Source organism: Pimephales promelas, chromosome 11 (genome assembly GCF_988280905.1).
Source record: "Pimephales promelas chromosome 11, fPimPro1.hap1.1, whole genome shotgun sequence".
NCBI classification, from domain to species: Eukaryota; Metazoa; Chordata; class Actinopteri; order Cypriniformes; family Leuciscidae; genus Pimephales; species Pimephales promelas.
The window spans coordinates 18569753-18586181 of record NC_142779.1 but is presented as its reverse complement, the minus strand read 5'-3'; the positions used below and the strand labels follow the sequence as shown (position 1 = coordinate 18586181).

General features: G+C 38.6%; 2 protein-coding genes across 2 annotated transcripts; one reads left to right on the top strand and one right to left on the bottom strand.

Moving 5' to 3' along the window:
* The first annotated feature begins 7304 nt into the window (after nt 1-7304).
* plek2 (pleckstrin 2) lies at nt 7305-11807 on the top strand. Its single transcript, XM_039671615.2, has 9 exons — nt 7305-7420; nt 7511-7675; nt 8844-9034; nt 9113-9204; nt 9887-10074; nt 10171-10272; nt 10356-10439; nt 10564-10642; nt 10850-11807. The coding sequence occupies exons 1-9, from the start codon at nt 7367-7369 to the stop codon at nt 10975-10977; spliced, it is 1083 nt and encodes a 360-aa protein (XP_039527549.2). The 5' UTR covers nt 7305-7366; the 3' UTR covers nt 10978-11807.
* Nucleotides 11808-11945: 138 nt separating this feature from the next.
* Nucleotides 11946-15050, bottom strand: LOC120479311 (galectin-related protein B). The gene is made up of 4 exons (XM_039671616.2): nt 14899-15050; nt 14475-14563; nt 13238-13427; nt 11946-13128 (listed from the first exon to the last, which is right to left on the bottom strand). Exons 1-4 carry the CDS (start codon nt 14923-14925, stop codon nt 12985-12987), a joined length of 450 nt encoding a protein of 149 aa, XP_039527550.1. The 5' UTR covers nt 14926-15050; the 3' UTR covers nt 11946-12984.
* Between the last annotated feature and the right edge of the window lie 1379 nt (nt 15051-16429).

Below are 16429 nucleotides of genomic sequence, written 5' to 3'. Positions count from 1 at the left end.
CTATCGGACACGATGTCTTCAGGTAACCCATAGAATCTGAAGACTTGATTACATAGGAGTTCGGCAGTTTCGAAGGCTGTGGGGAGCTTGGTGAGAGGAACTAGTCGACAAGCTTTTGAAAATCGATCCACTATGGTGAGAATGGTGGTGTAACCTTGTGAGTTGGGAAGATCGGTGATGAAATCTACTGCGATGTGGGACCATGGTCGTTGTGGGGTTGGAAGAGGACATAGTAGACCAGCAGGGAGTTTTCGTGGTGATTTTGAGGTCTGACAGAGAGAACAGTTGTGAATGTGGTTAATGGTATCTGGGGTAAGTGTGGGCCACCAGAAACGATTTTGTAGAAGCTGAACCGTGGCAGTGATACCTGGATGACCCGAGCTGGGACTTGAATGAACTTGATCTAGGAGACGGGCTCGAAAGGTTTCTGGTACATAGAGGAGGTTGGCTGGACATTCTGCAGGAATGGGAGTTTGACGATTGGTCTGCTGGATCTCGGTCATAATATCCCATTGGACAGGAGCAACTAACAATTTCTCATCCAGTATATTCTCGGGATTGTGGTTCTGGGCAGCTTCTTCAGATTGTCGAGAGAGAGCGTCGGCTTTGGTGTTTTTGGTTCCTGGGCGGTAGGTAACCGTGAAATTGAATCTGGTGAAGAACAGTGCCCATCTGGCCTGACGTGGGTTGAGACGTTTAGCCGATCTGAGGTATTCCAGATTTTTGTGGTCTGTAAGAATGACAAACGGTTCTGCTGCTCCCTCCAACCAATGACGCCACTCTTCCAAGGCCAACTTCATGGCCAACAATTCCCGGTTTCCCACATCGTAATTACGTTCAGCTGGAGAGAGTTTGCGAGAGAAGAACGCACATGGGTACATCTTGGCTGGGTCTCCCTGGCGTTGTGATAGTATAGCCCCCACCCCTGTATTTGAAGCATCGACTTCAACAATGAATTGTCGTTCAGGATCCGGATGATGCAGGATAGGTGCGGTAGTGAAACGACTCTTCAAGTCGTGAAAAGCTTGTTGGGCTTCGGGGTTCCAGGATATGCGATGGTTGTGACGTTTGGTTAAGGCTGTTAAAGGGGCGGCTATGAGGCTGAAGTTTCTGATAAATCTCCGGTAGAAATTTGCAAATCCCAGGAATCTTTGTAGTTCTTTTATGGTTTGTGGTAATGGCCAGTCTACTACACCCCTCACCTTCTTTTCATCCATGGCGACCCCTTCTTGACTGATGACGTATCCGAGGAAAGAGATGCTGGTTTGGTGGAATTCACATTTTTCCATTTTAGCATAGAGGTGAAACTGAATCAGACGTTGAAGTACAGACCGGACATGTTGAATATGCTCTTCTAGTGAATTGGAGTAGATCAGAATGTCGTCAATGTATACAATCACCCACTTGTCCAGCATATCACGGAACACATCATTCATGAAGGCCTGGAAGACAGAAGGACTGTTGGACAATCCGAAAGGCATGACGAGATATTCATAGTGCCCACTAGTGGTGGAAAAGGCAGTTTTCCACTCATCACCCTCTCGTATGCGAATCAAGTTGTAGGCATTGCGTAGATCGAGTTTGGTGTAATATTTGGCCTGACGGAGTTGTTCTAAGGCGGCAGGGACCAGCGGTAGTGGATATCGATATTTGACAGTGATTTCATTCAAGCCTCTGTAATCAATGCAGGGTCTGAGTCCCCCATCTTTTTTCTTTACAAAGAAAAACCCAGCGGCTGCTGGTGAGGTGGAGGGTCGAATGAAGCCCTTTCCGAGTTCCTCTTCTATATACTGTTTCATAGACTCAGATTCTGGTTTTGACAAAGGGAAAATTCTTCCTCTGGGAGGTGTGGCACCGGGAATTAACTCTATGGCACAATCCGTTGATCTGTGTTCGGGGAGTTGTGCGGCTTTTTCCTTGCTGAAGGCTTCCTTCAAATCCACATAAACAGAAGGCAAATCTTTCGGCTCGGGTGTTGAAGTGTCAGATTCTGATTCGGGATTGCAGACACGAATGACTTTGGATAGACAGCGGTTATTACATGCTTCACCCCAGCGAATGATTTGACCTTCCTTCCAAGAAATGTGAGGGTTGTGAGTTTGTAGCCAAGGATGACCCAGAATGATGGAGTGATGTGGAGCGTGAATGACATAGAACTGGATATTTTCAGAGTGAAGAGATCCAATGTGCAATTGAACATTCTCCGTGACGCGCTGAATTTTCCCCTCTCCGATGGGATGTCCATCTAGCGCCTCCACTGTCAATGAAGAAGGACACGGTTTTAGTTGGATGTTGTGTTGTTCAGCAAATGTTTGTGATATGAAATTTCCCGCAGCTCCAGAGTCAATGAAAGCAGAAGTGTCAATGGATTGATCATAAATGGTTAAACGGACTGGCAGTGTGAAACTGGTAACAGGATTGTGGGATTTATCTCGGGCACTCACCGACTGGTTATGATTGGAGGGTCGAACAGGACAGGAGAGCTTCATGTGTCCAGATTGACCGCAGTACATACAAAGCCGATGTTGAATTCGACGTTCGCGTTCCTCTGGCGAGATGTGAGTGAGTCCCAGTTGCATGGGTTCGGGATGGTTAGTGGCTACGAGTGAGGATTGAACTGGTAACCGGGGCTTACGTCTGGATCGCATCAGATTATCGACTTGAATGGCCAGAGTGATATATTCATTCAAAGTTCTCCCCTCATCTCGACAGGCTAATTCAGATTGCAGTTCATTGGTAAGTCCTCTCCTGAAAAGGGTCTTCAAAGTATCCTCCACCCAGTTCGTTTGAGCAGCTAGCGTGCGAAAAGTGAGGGCGTAATCCGCAGCAGTTTCTTTTCCCTGAGTGAGGTTTAAAAGTTGATCGCCTGCATCACCCTTCTCCGTGGTATGTTCAAATACTTGACGAAACTGATTGATAAACTCTTGGAATGAAGAAAACGTGTTGCCCTCTGGTTTCCAGACAGCCGTGGCCCATTCTAGTGCTCTGCCGGTAAGGAGAGAGCAAACAAATGCGATGCGACTCCCATGACTGGAGTATAATGCGGGTTGTTGCTCCACAAAGAGTGTACACTGTAACAGGAACCCTTTGCATTTGGTTGGAGAACCATCAAATTTGTCAGGGAAAGCGAGTCGTGGATTGACTGTAGTACTCACAGTAGTGGGAAGCGCACTCGGTGGTGGTGGTGGTGTAGTTGGCGTTTGAGGCGCGGTACCCACAGCGATACGAAGCTCCTGCATTCCCTGTACGAGCTGCTCGGTGAGAGTAGTCAGATGGCTGAGCTGTTGATGGTGTAGATCTAGGCGTGAAGCTTGAGAGGTGAGTTCGGAGGTCAGTTGCATGACGGCTGCTGGATTAGTTGGTGGCGAAGTCTTCTGTAAGGACTCACGGGACACGGAAGAATCCATTTGCAGCTTTATTATAAACAGAGTCGTACAGGCAGGGTCAAGACGAGGCAGACAGAGCAATACAGGCAGAGCAAAGGGATAATCCAGATAACAGGCAGAGTTCGGGACAGGCAGCAAGAATCACAATCCAAAGACAGTCCAAGATCAGGCCAGGCAGATAACACTCGTAGAATAATCCAACAGTCCAAAGTCAAAACCAGAAAACCAGAAACAGGGAATAACGCTCAGAAATGATCACCGGGGCAAATCAAGACTTCGCAACAGTGTGTGTATGAAGGTGGCTTTTATGTGTGTGTGCTAATGCGGTGCAGGTGTGTGACGCAATCAGTCCCAGGTAAGAGGTATGATGGGAATTTGAGTTTATGTCCAATGATCAATACTCCGGTGAAGGCTCCCTCTGGTGGCGGAGAGGAGGCGGAGCGGGAGCCTCCACTGTAACAGTAATGCTGTAGTTTAGTGGACAAGTGATATTATGTAAGGCAGATATTTTAAAAAGCATATGTTTTGTTTTTCTCGACTGTAATTTTGTGCGCATAGCCGCATACACAAATATTGTTTGATCGCAGTCTGGCATCCTGATGTTACAGAAATAAAAAAAGAGATAAAATTGCTTGTAAAGAATCCGTTGTATGAAATTGCCATGGGACTTTGTGTGAGTAGTTCATAAAAGACACTTTCATTTATGTTTTATATGATTTGACAACTGTACTATGACTTGATTACAGTATATGGTAATTTATTGGCATTGTTCTCCAAACCCAGAGGAAACACTATAAACAGAAAAAGGATGTTTGTGTGGGTCTGAGTGTTTGCGCTCCTTTACTTCTCTGATTGTGCGGCTCTTTTAAAGGTTTTTAACAGGTTCTTCTACATCCGGGTGTGATTTCATTTACGTCATAACTTTTGGGATGGCTGTTTGAACAGTGTTAATGGATATTTCTGAAGACACACCCCCCGCACCCTGCAGCTGATCTTTGTGTGTGAAGGTATTTATGTTAAGTTTCGTATCATAGCAACCATACAATCAATTACTAAAAATGGTCCATGCAATAGAGAACATAAAACACCCTTAGCTGCAAAAGTCAAACAAAATAAATAAAAATAAAATTAAAATCAATAGAAGAAAGTCAATATGGCAGGAATGTTATTTCCTTCTCTTTGGCACTCACACGCAAACAGCTGTGACCACGAGAGCTGTGTGCCTATGAGTGTCCAGTGTGTTTCAATTAAAACTGGATCAGCAGCTCCGGGATTTTAGTTCAGTTTCTAGGATCTTAAATCCTCACAAACTTCTTCAAATTACAAATGTACACATCTGCATTAATACCTCTCCAACAAACTCTTTAACAATGACAATAAAATATGAGCTGCGCTTATTAAAAAAATTATAAATTGATAGGTTGATATGTTCAACATTTTCTGAAGTAATCATAGTATTAGTACCCTAATCAACATATAGGGGGAGACCTGGGATGAAAGTAAACACCTTTTGTTTGAGCATCGGAAACTTAGTGGTTGTTTGCTATATCTCTCAAAATTTGATACATGGTAGCCACATTTGTCTTCTACAAATATTACTCTGCTGTTACAACCTACCCCACTAGTGAGTTGTAACACTATTTGGGGATAATGTAACACTGAGAGAGGTAATTTTCGGAAATAGGATGCACAGTGCACACAATCTAAATTCTGCGGTTCTGAGTAAGTAAAGGTAACAAAAAACATTTTATTGTATTTTTTTAAGGACTTAAAAATTTGCCCAAAACAATTGTGTTTTTGTGTACGCATGCTGTATACCTGTCACATAACAGTTTGGCTATGTTGCCATCCATCTATTTTATGTGGATTTTGGGATACCACATAAAAAAATGCAGTATGGAAACACCAAGATGCGCATATTCTTAAAATGTGCCCCCAAAAAATCATATGTGCACAAAATGTTTATCCGATAAGAAGACATGTGCATAAACTATGATGGAAACATATACCACATAAATCCCTCAATGTGCCACAAAAACTCGAGTCTCTATTTTGTCTTAACTGGTGATTGATCACTGGAATTATCATAAGGGGTTGGTTGTAACATTTTTAATGAACTGTTACAACTATCCCCAGCCCAGGGATAACAGCCATAACTTAGCTAACTGTTTTGGGTTTGTACTTTATATTATGCAAGACAAATAACTGTATGTACTATACAATGATTGCTAGGAAAAAATTATCCTAATAAAAATGGTTTTACTTCTAAAAATTACTTTTCAGAAAATTTTCATTGGACATAAAATGTACAATTTTGCTCACTGTAACATGCCACTTCTCCCGTGAGCTCAAAAAGGTGATGTGGGTGCATGATATTGATGACATCACCACAGCTCTTTTCTGACATGTTACTTTTGTTGTTGTTGTTGTTGTTAAATGTAAAGATGCAGAATGTTTTCTATGATGGGGATAGAATACAGTTGTACAGTATAAAAAGCATTATATCTATGGAAAGTCCACATAAAATATGGAACCCCAACGTGTGTCTGTGTGTGTTTGTGTGTGTGTGTGGCCTCAGTGGTAAAACCCACATTATGGAGACAAAATGACCACACACAGATGGCAATATCCGAAATCCTTGTCCTTGTGTGGAAATATTTTGGTCCCCAAGTGGAAAACAGCTTATAAATCATATACTGTCATGTTTTTTGAAAATGTAAAAATGCAGAAAGTTTTCTAGGGATACGGTTAGTGTAAGGGGATAGATACACCACTTTCTGGTATAGCCATGTGTTCTGAGACATCTAAAATAAAATTTAGTGAAATTGCCATATAATTTATTTTAGGCTAGCCTACTTCATGAGACGATTTCATTTTCAGATCATTCTCCCACAAACAACAGAAAACAACCATACACAGCACCACACAAGTCTACTAGTCCTACACAATTGCGGTGCGAGATCACCATCTAGTGCTCTGCAGTAGAAGTGAGTGAACATAAAAGTTTGGCCGTGTTCCCGTCATTAGTTTACCAACTTTCCACAGTTCATGTAGGAACATGGCCGGTGATTTTTTATATGATCAACACACATAATTGTGTAAGATTGTCTCGGCTCAGTCTGCCAGCTGGCAAATTCCAGTTTTAGCCATGTCGAAATAGGCCCTGACAGTTTATTTTTGTAAATAAAGAATGTGTTTAGTTTGTTTTGTATACACTCTCAATTTTTGTATACACAAAAATAAAGGTTCCAAAAGTAGGCTATCACAGATCGAAAGAGATGTCTACATTTTTGGTTCCCCAAAAAAACTTTAAATTAACAGTTTTTGAAGAACATTTTAAAATCTAACAACATTTTTCCAAATTAAAGAGCCCTTTTGTGAAATGGAAATTAAGGTTCCATGAACGTTAAAGCTATCATATGCCAAATAAAGAACGTTTGCTTTTAAGTGTAGCCCCTGTATAATAGTCAGTGATAGCCTAGTTTTCTTTACAGTCCGTGTAATGCAATATGCCCCCATAAGATAAATACGCTAAGATTACATTTTCAGTTATTTCCATCTCAAAATTGCACTACCATAGCAACAAACATCCGGTCACTGAATTGAATCTTACCTGAGAAATGACTCAGTCTGACTGCGTCAGTCGTGGAAACTCTGCCCTGTGGCTATGAATTTCCTGTTTGTGTAGAATTGTCTGTAAATTGTATGATCTAAAATAATCATACTGATTTGATTCTATAGTGCTTTCATCAAACTTTACAAGTCCGCATTATTTAATAATGTAGGCCTATCTAATGTTTAATGAATTTAATTCTCACTAATAACACACCCAGGTAAAGTTTCCTTGCTCAGTGATCAGGGGGCGCCGATAGGGAATGGGATTGCGCCCAATGACTCACATCACAAGGAATTTCTGCGGCAGCTATAAAACACCTGAAGCGCTTGCTTAGACTTAGTGAATCTACTCTGGTGGAGTTAACATGGGCACTGAGTCAGATAACGGCATCCTTAAAGAAGGTTTTTTGGTGAAAAGGGTGAGCGACTCTTTTGGACTTTTTATCCATATGTCAAATTAATTGCTAGGCTACTTTACTGGATTATTAACAAATGATTTTCGTTTTTAGGGCCACGTGGTTCAGAATTGGAAAGTTCGTTGGTTTGTTCTTAAATCGGACAAACTTATGTATTATAAGTATGAAGGCGGCAAACGGGATTCCTGCCATCGAGGGACGATACATTTGAGTAACTGCAAAATCACCTGTCCTTGCCTGGAGTACGAAAACAGACCGGTAAGTGAGAACAGTTAAAGTATTCGACTTTGTTTTTATTTATTTTGTGTGTAGTGTGTAGGCTACTGTAGTTCAATTTTACAACAAAGCGATATTTTGTGTTTTAAAGATTGTTTGCACACAGAATTCTAGCTGCTACTCTCAAGCAGTGTTTGGGAAAGTTAATTTTTAAAGTAACTTGTAAAATAAAGTTAGCCTAAGTTAGTTAGTTAGTCTTATCTGGGCTTTTTTCTGTTAATAATAACAAAAAAAAAGATATATTTTTGGAAAATGTAAAGGCCGTTACACAACAAAAGCTGGCTGAAAGAAATTCAAATTCACACCTAACTACAGAATAGCCTACCAGCCGCAGCTCAAATAAAGCTTTTTGTGCTGCCATTCTGGATTGCAGAAGAATATGAAGCAGCAGAAATTTTAACATGCTTTCTTAGCAAAAAATAAATAAATAAAATAAAATAATAATAATAATAATAAATAAACAAATGTGAACTATTTTTGCTTATTAGTATGGTTGAATTGGATCATTGAAGGTCAGCAGCAAAGACATTGGTTAATAAAGTGAGATTAAATATATAAAGTATATTTGTGTTTATTTAACACATTTACATTTTTGGTTTGCGTAATATTTTGAGTTTGCATTTACTAATCGGATTACATAACTCCGATTACATAACTCCAGATATACTCCGAACTACTTGTAATGCGCTACCCCCAACTCTGCTCTCAACTATTCTACAGACATTATTAACATTATTATTTAATTTCAGCATTAATTTGGTAATATGCAGTCTAATATGCAGGAATTATCCTGGCTTATCAGTGGTCTAGTTCAAATTACACCTTGAACACTAAACCAAACACTGGGAGTGTCTCAGTGCTTTAAATGTTCACAGCCTTTCATTATTTCTTTTTGCATTGCTCACAAGCACTGGCATGTCAGGAACACAGATTTTATTTTCCCCAGTAGATCTTTGCAATGTCTTTGATTTATATTCAAGAGCTGCAGTCAATGCCAGCTTCAGAGTGATGGAGTTTGTCATGTTTGTGGCGATTTCCTTTACATTCTTCTGATACAAAAAGTTCTGCATTTATCACCAACAATTTAAAATGTTTGTTTAGGGCGTGACTGAAAACTGTTGTCATATTAACCACATTTTACACCCTGTAGTTGGTGATGAAGCTGCTGACCAACACTGCAGATGAGCACTTTCTGGAGGCTTGCATGAGGGAGGAACGTGACGAATGGGCATCAGCGATTGGTGGAGCAGTACAGAAGCTTAACCCACGTGATGCACAGACCCCCTCCCCATCACATATTAAAGGATCTACGTCACTCCAGCTTCACAATGTCAACCTCAGGTAAATATGTGTGCATTATGTCAATATATGTGAATATGTGTGTGCAACTCCATGTCTAAACGTATATCTGTTTATCAGTCAGGTGGTGGACTCCATGTATGATGTGCACACTGGTATCCGGCTAAGCAGTCATGTTGAGCAGGCCAGCTCTTACACCAACTGTTTCTCAGGTCAGGCAATCAAAAGCACACATTAAAGCATGAATGTGCATTATTCAAATAATTACAATCTCTCTCGCTAATGTTAATGTTTATTTACACTGCTGCTCAAGAGTTGGTAAGAATGTTTTTGAAAGAACACTTTCATGCTCACCTGCATTTGTGTGATCATAAATTCAGTAAAACAGCAATATTTTCAGCTGAATAACTTTTTTTTTTTTATCTTAATATCTTTTAAAATGTTACTTATTGCTGTGATGGCAATCTTTAAAGCCATTACTCCAATCTTCAGTGTCACATGATGTGTAGAAACCTCTAAAATATGGTTATAAGACTAAACTTGACATTATCCCTAAACCTATCTTTCACATCTGATTGAATGATTGGAATGTTGTTCCAGGAACATTTTACTAGGTGAAATCAGGTTCACCTACCTTTTAGACATAATATCGACAGTTTCTTTGTTTTGTTTCCGTTCCTGAAAAAATCACTCTTTGAACAAATACGTTGTGTAAATGATTCTCTTGAAAACAGTCACTTGTCGCAACCTACCAGCGATACCGTTGCAGAAAAAGTCATTTGTCACTAACACATAGTACTGTCAGTCTGCCTGGAACATGCAAACACGATCCAGTGCTGTTGCTCTGATATCAAAGATCGGAAGTGTTTCATATTTGAATGTTTGTGTGTGCAGGCTCAGCAGTGGTGGATTGGCTTGTGTTTAATAGGCTGGCTTTGACCCGTGTCGAGTCAGTAACATTAGCCTCTGCGCTGCTTGAGGAAGCCTCCCTACGGCCCGTCGGGATCAGGAGTGCGGACGCTCTCCGTAACGCTGCTCTAGGAGAACAGTTCCTCGATGACTCCACTGCACTCTACTGCTTTGTAAGTTCCAAATCTTTCTTTTTGATTTATTCTTACTCAACTTTTTTGTTATCATATTAGATACTAGATATAAATATAAGTTGATTTCTCAAACAGTCCCAAAGCTTCCAGAAGCGAGGCAGTGTGAAATCAGAAAAGTCTCGGTCTGCGGTGGAGCTGAGTGGAAAGGTGGTGAAGAGAGGTTACCTGCTCAAACAGGTGGAGGTTTTGAAGTGAACTAGGCTACTTATTTGTGATGCTAGCGGTCTGCGTGTTCACTCACCTGTTTATCTGTGTGTCAGGGGCACAAGGTGAAGAACTGGAAAGTAAGATTGTTTATTCTGAGGGCGGAGCCTGGTTTCCTGCACTACTATGACCCCAGCAAGGTGAGAAGAACACTGATGTGCAGTTTTACAGACTTACAAGTACATAGATGCTAGAGTCTAAAGAAATCATGTGATGTTTATTTTTGTACTGACTTGTTTACTTCCTGATGGCCACCTTTCTCAGGATGACATCACTCCGGTTGGCAGTATATCTTTGCGTGGCTGTCTGGTGTCTGCCCTCGATGATAACGGCACACCGCCAGGTGAGTCAGACTTTTGCCTCTTCTATGAAAGTCTCTAAGGTGTGATGATTGCCTGATACCACAAATTAATATTTACAAAATAATCACACATATTAATTAGAATTAAGGGAAGACTCTCTGTAAGGTCTTGTTGACTTGGTAGCAGCAATATTTACAGATAAATACTGTAAACACAGAAACTAATGGCCACTTTCTTGTAATCTGCAGGTGTTAAAGGTAAAGTCCAGGGGAACCTCTTTAAAATCATCACTCAGATGGAGACACACTATTACATCCAGTCTCCAACACACGAGGAGAGGATGGACTGGATACAAGCTATTAGAAAAGTGACTTAATTATGCTACACATCGCACTAAGTGTTACATCACAGTAACACTTATAGGTCATTTTTGGTATTATCTTCATTGCTATTGTTAACAGTGTTAGTATTGGTATTGTTAGCTAATTATATATTTTAATGTTGAGTATGTGCAAAGTGCAAACTAAATAAAATACAAGTGTTATACAGCTGATAAAAAATATGAATAATACAAATAATTATTATATTATAATTATAATATAATAATTATTATAATAATTATTAATCAATAATTATACAATTAATAATATAATTGGGGCACAGCATGAGACCTAATTCTAATTAGCATAGAATATTTTAATATAATTCAGATTTTCCAAGATTTCAGTGCCCCTGATAAAGTCTACATTTCGTGCATGAGTTAATGTTTGATATATTTGAATGTGGTAAAGCTTATACATTCAGTGAATGTACTATGAAAGTGTAAATGATGATAAGTGAATTTGTTTTTTAGGTCAGATTTTGTCCAAAAAAAATGTATTTGAATAATTGTCATGCCTGCAGTTTTGTTGTGAACCGTTAACATGTTTTTACCTGCCTTCCGTTTGTCTAAAACGTTGTTAGTTAACAGAACTGACTTCATGTCTTGCATAAGCCTGTTGATTTGTTGCTATGGTTTAAACACACACACACACACTGTGCCTGTGAATGTTTCTCTCTCAAATGCCGAAAAACACGTGTTTTCATGTGTTATGAGGGCATTCCATAGATATAATGATTTTTATACAGTAAAAACTGTATATTGTATCCCCTCAGGCTACAATAAGTCTACACATCACCGAAAACTTTCAGCATTTTTTCCATGTTTTTTTAATTAGCCATTTGGTTTGAGAAAGTATCCTCGTAAACCACGTTTACATTGTAATACCCATGTCATAATGCACATTTCTGTCCTCATAAACCATACAAGGACACACACATAAATCCAATAATCAGATGTTCTTAAAAGTTCTTTAAGAAAAGTTTACTGTGTTTACAGTACATATTGCAATTATTAGGTGTTAACAGATATTCAAGTAAACCTTGCTATGAACCTAATCATTCAAGTTTTTTATATATGCTTCATTTGCAGCATTAAGTGTTTAGATTGACAGCACCAAGTACAGGCTTCAGATGGACTTTGAGTCCTTTTTCCTCAAACCAATTAAATTGCAGCGAACTGCATTTTAAAGTGAACATTCAGGTGTCAGTTATGAATGCTTTAAACTGTTATGCGGTACATTCACATGAGGAAAAGATTAACAGAAAAACTATTATCTTAGTTATTCTGTTGTTAACTAATTTTTCAGACAGTCAAACAAAAGCATGTTGTTGTTGATACATTCCTGCAGCTCAAAGAGTTCAATTCCCAGGGAATGCATGAACTGATCAAATGTATAATTTGAATGCAATGCAAGTTGCTTTGGATACAAGCATCTTCCAAATGTGTAAATGTAAATACAAATTAATTTGAACACCAATAACTGCTACAGCACACCTAAAGTCTTCTATACGTATAAGTGCATCTAATGGAACAAATGAAGGCACTTTCGCTTCTGTATCAAAGAGCCAAATAAGCTAACTAATATATCTAATCACAAAGCAAACAAAAAAGGTAGTACATTATGTGTTTTAAAAACTATCTTCGTTCTGAGCTAGTTATTTAATTCTTAATTTTAATTTAGAACGCCACTGTTTTGTAGACTACAGCTGGTTGCACATCTACAAATATGTCCAAACAAACACACAATCATCTTTTAAAATGAACAGGCTCATTTTCCACTGCAAATAAAAATAACTAGAGAAAATGTAAAAAGAAAATCGCTAATTAGCCTTTACCAAAACAAACACAGATCCAACTGAAATGAGTTGTAAAGATTTCAAATGATCTGATGGAGTTCTGGAACTTTACAACAATCGTGTACAGTACGCTCTGGGTTATAAAACCTTAGTTTAGTTGCTTCATTGATTAGTCTGTCATAATGGCAGACAATTCCTCTCTTTTTCAAGCCACTTTGGTGAGCTGTAGGTCTCCGTGAACTCTAAGAGCAGTGAGAGATGCTAGCTGAGTCAATCTGTGAGAAAAACCACATAACGGTTGCCCATCCACCAGAATACGGAACTGCTGGTGCTCGCACACAATCTCCATCTGGGAGAGATAGAGAAGGAAATAACATTATTGTGACAGAAAGGTATGACATTACCAAAGGCTTCATCAGATGTGATCACACCCTCCAAACACACACTCTAGTCTCTACCTTAAAAGGCTCTCCTGGAGCAAAGGGAAAGAAAGACAGGGCCGTCTCTGAAGTGCCCCACTGTCCTGAGAGGCGAGCGTTACGATGCACAGCCTTTTCTGAAAAGTTCACCTTTAACTCCAGACCCACATCACCCTCGATTTCCTCATCCCCCTCTCCTTTAGGCTGGCATGACACTAACACCATCATACTAAAGAGACAGTTGAAAAAAAACAAAACAAAAAAACATTTGGGGATTTTTAACATTGGATTTTGCAGGTTTAAGAACAAACATCATTTTAACAGACCGAGTCAATTGCATTTACATTTATTCATTTAGCAGACGCTTTTATCCAAAGCAACTTACAAATCAGAACAATAGAAGCAGTACTAACAGTAGGACAACAATACGTAAGTGCCGTCACAGTTTAATTTTAGTGCAGTTTTTTTTTTTTTGTAAATAGAAAAGAAGAGAAAGAACCCTTGCCAAATATGGCCAGAATTCTCAGAAATCTTTTTTTTTTTTTTTTCTAGATCTGGGCAGCTAAGCCTTCATGGGAATTGAACCTTTCCCACACTGGCAAAACAGAAGTGGACAACAACAGCTGGAAAACCACATGTATTGCACTATATGTAAAACCACATGTATTGCACTATATATAAAAAAGTTAAGATTGAATTTTTTTTTTTATAATTGATATGTAATTACCGTTATAAGGTTCTAACCATTATAAGGTTCCTTAAACATCATATCATAGATGATAAGTATAAGTAAAAAGTATAAATTACCTTAATTTGTGGAGAAATTTTTTTCCTGCCATAATTCCCTTCTCATGACATGTTTTATTTAAAATGTTTTATATATATATATATATATATATATATATATATATAGGCCTACATAATTATTATTATATTCTATACAGTAAAGTATAATATATTGCATAAAATGCAACATAACACACAGCCATGTAATACAAAACACTTGATTCCTTGTGTATTCACGGTTGGCACCCATGTTTTCTTCTGGTTGAATCCCCGATACAACTGGCTCATTGTGTAAACGCACTGAAGGCGCGTCTCGTTCTCAATGAACCGAGTCATTCGGGATGCGCGATGTGACAGTTAATAAATAAACACAAGAAACACACACACACACACACACACACACACACACACACACACACACACAGAGAGAGAGAGAGAGAGAGAGAGACAGACAGACAGACAGACAGACAGGTGTGTCTGATATACCAACCTTTTTGGCTGCTTGTGAACAATACCCATCACTATCAGCCTCATGGTCGGCCGTAGACCCCCTTTGATCTCTCCAACATAGTCCTCCTCCTGCAGGAATAGTGTTTTACAGTCATTCAAACATTTGATGCTATTCAGGCCAGGCAAAATCAGAATAATGTACTGATTTAAAATCAACACGATTTCTTAAAACCAGTGCTGCGAGACAAGGAAAAGAAAAGGTTCTCAGACCATTCTTCAACCCTTTCTCAGTTTACAGTTTATTTATGCAGATTACAGAGTCGCATCATTTATCGTTTTAGTCGATTATATCACAGTAATCAGCGTGGTCTAATATATTTCAGCTCACCCTATACGTCACTGTTTCAACACAATTTACAGTCTTAGTGGCTGAGAAACTATAAAATAATCGTCATCATACTTACGTTTCGGATGTTACCCTTATCTGTCATGCTTTCTTCTGTCGCTTTAGTTTAGTCGTGCAGGTGTTGCGTTTCATGCGCGAGGACAATAGCTGTCATGCACGAGATTGATCATGGCAGAGCGCGAGACCGGTGTTGAATTCGCGAACCCCGCCTCGCGCCACCGCGTTTCCATAGAAACCATCACAGACAAGGAGTGATGATGATGACAAAAATACAGCAGTGACTTCAGTAATAGTCTACTAATTCTGTTTATACATATACATACAATATATATATATATATATACACATATTGTATACATACATACATACATATATTAAATATACTAAAGCCAGGCTAATTAATGTGGTTCAGATAACAAATGCCTATTTTGAATTTCTATGTAATAAACCAATCTCCTTCATTGAATTAACTCATTAACTTACCAACTAGGCTAACTTACTTTGTTAAGTTAAACCAACAATGTATATATTAATTTAGTTTATTAATTACAAAATAATTAATTTTGAATTCTGCATTTGAATAATTACAATGCTTAACCTCATACATTAAAGTGAACTTCTCTCAAGATAAACATGGGAATAAGTTCATTTAATGGTGTAACTAATCACAAACATGGACAACACACTAGTTAACTCCGTCAAATGAGATGTCACTATTGTTTCACATTCCCATCTAACCAGTCTGGCACTTTGTTTCTGCAATATGTTTTTACCACCTAGAGAGAGTTTCCAGGGCTTATAAGCTCCGTATTACTGATCACATTTCCCTGTGTCAGTCTAGGTTGTTTTGTAGTAGGCTACACAAGGTTAATTCTGTCTGTAAGTACTATTTCTCATTGCTTTCTAAATTCAAATTCAATTAATACCAAATTCATCTTGCCAGGGCAGCAAGACAGAAACAAGAAAAATATATGAGCTAAAGACATGTATCAAAAACTTTGCTTACTGCGGCCATCACAATGTAATGTTTAAGCACCTGTTTTTATTTTATTTTTATGAAACACACTTATTTACAAAGCACAATTTACAAAATCTCTTGATGGGAGACTCATGTGCAGAACAGAATTGAACACAATTAAATAGAACAAAATTCGATAAAGAAAATAAATAGCCTACAAATAAATATAAAATAAAATAAATTAAGCAAAGGCAAATAGAAGCAAATATATTGTCCTCAGTCTTCATATTCTAAAGTTACATGGAAGCTTTACAAATTATAATGACAAATATTTTGAGACGTCTTCGCTTAGAGAGTAAATGTTAGGCTATCACTGGAGTCTTTCAGAAGTTTCAAAGAAGGAAAGTATCCCCTCAGTTCAATTTTAATGGATGGATTTTTGTTTTGCTATTTACATTTATTAATATGGTATTTACCCATAATTGTTTTACAACAACTATCCACCAAAACAAAAAGAAAAAGTGAGAGATAACTTTGGGAGCCACTGGGATTCAAATATTAAAACAAAGCCATCCTATGTCTTCCGCCAGAGGTCGCTCGAGCGGATCAGAAAATAGGCGCATAATCTGTC